Genomic DNA, 3,832 nt, shown 5'->3' with positions numbered 1-3,832 from the left:
TTCATGCGGTTCAACGGCGGACTGGCAGCCCGTGATTCAGTGTCGCGGCTGTTCGGTGTGGCAGCATCGGCAGTGCGTTGGGTTGGCGGTTCAGGGCCCGGGTTCGCGGCCGGCGGGTGCCGGGGAGTTTTACTGCGAGGTGTGTCGTGCGAAGCGGGCTGACCCTTTCTGGCTGGTGGAGGACTCCGAAGGCATCACGTCGGTCATTCGGCTGTCGTCGACGGGGAAGCAGACGTCGGTGAGTGCATGGTTGGTTGGGTGGGGTGAGGGGGGGAATGGGGGGGGGGAAGACGAACCACGAGCGAGTGAAGGTGATGCCAAGGAAAGACTGATAGGGGAGGTGCGGGGGGTTTGGGGGGATGGGTTAGTTGCGATGAATGCTTGGTCAGGTGCGCCGTTGTGAAAGGTAGCGGTAGCAGCGCAAGACGACAAGCGTGGTAAACTTGGGAAAGTGGTAGCGCTGCTGGTGGTGATGGTGATGGTGATGGTAACAATAGCAATGACCGCCGCCGCTTTCAGAGGTTGCGGTTTTTAAGAAATGCTTTGGGAAGCTGCGGGGCATGGTAGTGGGGGCTGGCTGCGGGGGGGGACGGCCTCCATGCCGCCCTTTACCTGCCGTTATTTTACAACAGGTAGTGCTGCTGCTGCTACCGCTGCTGCTACTGGTGCTGTGGTATTTGTTCAGGTGAATGGTTCCATGCAACACGTTCGATCAGCAGATCGCACCTTCGTATTGACATCCCAGCACATGCAGAAGTTGAAGAGCCGCCAGGGGGATCACCAACTGCAGGTATCAGGGGCGCGGGTGGAGGCAGGGGTGAAAGGGAGGGGAGAAATGCTTTTGTATGTGTATATATATGTAGGTGTGTTTTTGTTCGTGAGTGCGATTGATCACCCCGCGGGGTGGGGGGGGTAAACGCCTCCGGCCGTATGGGCCCCAAAGCGCAGCACAGCGAGGGGAGGCCTGCCGCACCAACTGACCATCCGCACTCACCCCGCTCCTCCCCTCCCTCCCCCTTGACTTGGACTTGTACTTGTACGGCAGTCGGTGTCTTGCGCGCCATCGGCAGCTATTGATCTTTCACTCCTATCATCGTCATCATCATCCCCCCCCTCCCTGTGCGCCCAGTTGGGTTGTCTGCAGCTGAACGACCCGGTGCCGTACCGCTTCCACTGGCCGCTGGGTGCCGACCTGCGCATCAACAACGTGCAGTACCGGGTGTACTCGCGGAACAGCACCCAGAAGCTGGGGGCCAATGGCCGGGACGAGCCAGCCAACATTGGCCAGCTGTGGAGCAGCGCGGCGGGAGGTGGGTGGGGCGGCCGGGGTGGGGAGGGGGGGTTAAGCGAGAAGAAGTGGGGGGATGGGTGGAGGAAAGGAAGTGGGGGGTGGGGAGGGGAGGCCTCCGGCGGCACCCTGGTCACTACACGCTCTCGTCACGACACACGGCGCACGTGCACCATCGCCCTCTGTAGCCGTCCACCTCCCCTCTCCCCCCCAACCCACCCCGCCTTTCCCCCCCAACCCACCCCGCCTTCACCAGCCGTCCACCTCTCCTCGTCCAGTACCGAACTCCGCGATGTCCCCTGGGACTGAAGCCGGGCACGAGCCCCCTCCTCATGCTCTACACGCCCACCCGCACCCCACCCCCCGGGGGAGGGGGCTAACGCAGTTAGTTTTTGAAATCCGTATGTGCTTCCCCCCCCCTCGCCCCCACTCGTCAGGTCGCTTCCACGTGACAATGCAGTGTACGGACAGCTCTGTGTACGTCATGGTGGTGCTGCTCGTAAAGCGGCGGAGCTGTGAGGAGGTGCAGGGCCTTATGGCGCCACAGCTCAGTGTACGGGACGCAGTGGAGAGGGTGCGACAGCAGGTGTGTATATGTGGTGGGGGAGGGGGAGGCAGAGAACAGGCACATGCGTGTATATGTATGTATGTATGTATGTATGTATGTATGTATGTATGTATGTATGTATGTATACTGCGAGGTGGGCGGGGGTAGGGAGAACCTCGACGGCGACCTTTGCGAGGGGTGGGGAATGTGTTTCGCGTCTCGCGTCAGCACCGGCGCTGTTTGTTCAGTACGTAGTGTTGGACGCTGCACGGGGTCTCAAGTGAGAGAGGGGGGAGAGCGACTGGCTGGTTGACGGCTTGGTCACCTAGCTGTGGGCCTTTGCCGTGGCTTGGTTGGTGGTGGCGCTGGTGCTGCCGATTGTCGTCCGCAGCTAAGAGACGTGGTGTGGGAGGAGCATGGTGTGGGAGGAGCGACGAGGGTATGTACACACGTATGTATGTGTGTCTGTCCTTACCTTACGACTTAGACAGATGATCCCACAACCCCCCTGTGGGGGAAGTGACCGCCAGCACCGCCAGCAACACCACTGATATGATGTTTGCATGCTGAAAATGATTCGCCACCACACTTGACAGCTGCCCGACCCCTCTTTCCCTGCCTCTCCCCTCGCCCCGCCCCAATGCCCTTTACGGCGTGCGGCAACCCATCTGGCGTACGGCATTCTGACACGTGCCGTATCGGTGGGTCGGTCGGCTCCTGCACTTGGTGCCGCACCCGCCGTATGCGTATGCGTCTGTGTATGTGTCTTTGTATGTGTCTGTGTCAAATTGCCACTTCCCTCCCATCTTTTCTTACATCGGTCCGCGTGGGGTTGTGTGTGTGTTTTGTCGTACATATGTGTGTGTATGTATGTGTGCATGTGTGTTTGTTGACGTGTCCGTGTATTATTAGTTGGCTCGCGACGATGACGATGAGCTCCAAACTGGCGCCACAGTGGTGTCCCTCCGCTGCCCCATCCTGGGGGCGCGGGTGCACACGCCGGCGCGGTTTGTGGAGGTGCGCGGTCTGGCGTGTTTCGACCTGAGGGCCTTTCTGGACAGCGCCGCCCGGACCCGGAAGTGGCAGTGCCCCATCAGCATGAACCACAGCACCGTACACTCGCTGCAGGTGAGCATGGGGGACTGGGGCCCATGGCGGTGGCGGTGGGGGTGGCTGTGGGGGGGAGGAGAAGAAGGATGGTGGATTGTGTGGAAGAGGGGAGGGGTTATTTAGAGGGCTTGTGGGAGGGGAGGGGAGGGGGGTGGTCGGAAGGGTTCGTTTTCTGAATGCGTGAAATAAGCAGGAAAAAGGAAATTTTGTATGTATGGATGGATGTATGTGCGCAAGGGTTACACGCTCCTGGATCGCAAAAAGGGGGGAGGCGTCTGCGTAATCCTGAGCCCCCTCCTCATGGGTGGTGTCATAGACATAGATATGCCTGTCTATCAGCTACGACACTGCCCGACCCGTCCAGGGTTGTCTTTCCCCCTTTCCTTCCTTAGGGGACTGCCCCTGCCCCTGCCTCCAGCAGCTGCTCAGCTCGCTCGCCATCTTGCCCTCTGACCCGTGCATTCTTCCTCTTCCTCCTCGTCCTGCCCCTGCCCCTATCGCCAGATCGACACCTACATGCAGCGCATCATCTCGGCGCTGGCAGACCATCCCGCCGTCATGGAGGTGGAGGTGGAGGCGGATGGATCCTGGCGACCGGCGGGCTGGCGGGACAGGTTCTACAGCGTGACGGAAGACAACCCGCTGAAAGCAGCACCAACGGCAGGGATGGCGGGCAGGGCGAGCGCCGCCGGTGAGGAAAGCAGCGACGGCGAGGAGACGGACGAGGAGGAGGAGCTGCGTCGCGCGGCAGCGGCGGTGTCGGCAGCAGCGGCGGCGGCGGCGGCGGGCCAGAAGCGCAAGCGGGCGCCGTCGCCAGACGTCATAGATTTGCTTTCCTCAGACGAAGACGACGAAGGAGGCCGCCGTGGCGGTGGCGGCGACGGCGG

General features: G+C 61.4%; 1 protein-coding gene across 1 annotated transcript in view; it reads left to right on the top strand.

The window, feature by feature from the left end:
• The window catches only part of VOLCADRAFT_88201 (uncharacterized protein), a gene marked incomplete at both ends in the record, with an annotated part of 6,325 nt that overhangs the window by 1,082 nt on the left and 1,411 nt on the right, over positions 1-3,832 (top strand). The window contains 5 exons of the mRNA XM_002947969.1: positions 65-238; positions 1,130-1,310; positions 1,726-1,874; positions 2,748-2,963; positions 3,450-3,636. Of these exons, the coding sequence (XP_002948015.1) occupies positions 65-238; positions 1,130-1,310; positions 1,726-1,874; positions 2,748-2,963; positions 3,450-3,636 (907 nt within the window). The remainder of the gene's footprint in view (positions 1-64; positions 239-1,129; positions 1,311-1,725; positions 1,875-2,747; positions 2,964-3,449; positions 3,637-3,832) is intronic.

Source organism: Volvox carteri (genome assembly GCF_000143455.1).
Source record: "Volvox carteri f. nagariensis unplaced genomic scaffold VOLCAscaffold_8, whole genome shotgun sequence".
Classification (NCBI taxonomy): Eukaryota; Viridiplantae; Chlorophyta; class Chlorophyceae; order Chlamydomonadales; family Volvocaceae; genus Volvox; species Volvox carteri.
Note: the sequence above shows the minus strand (reverse complement) of the source record. Positions and strands in the feature narration are given on the sequence as shown.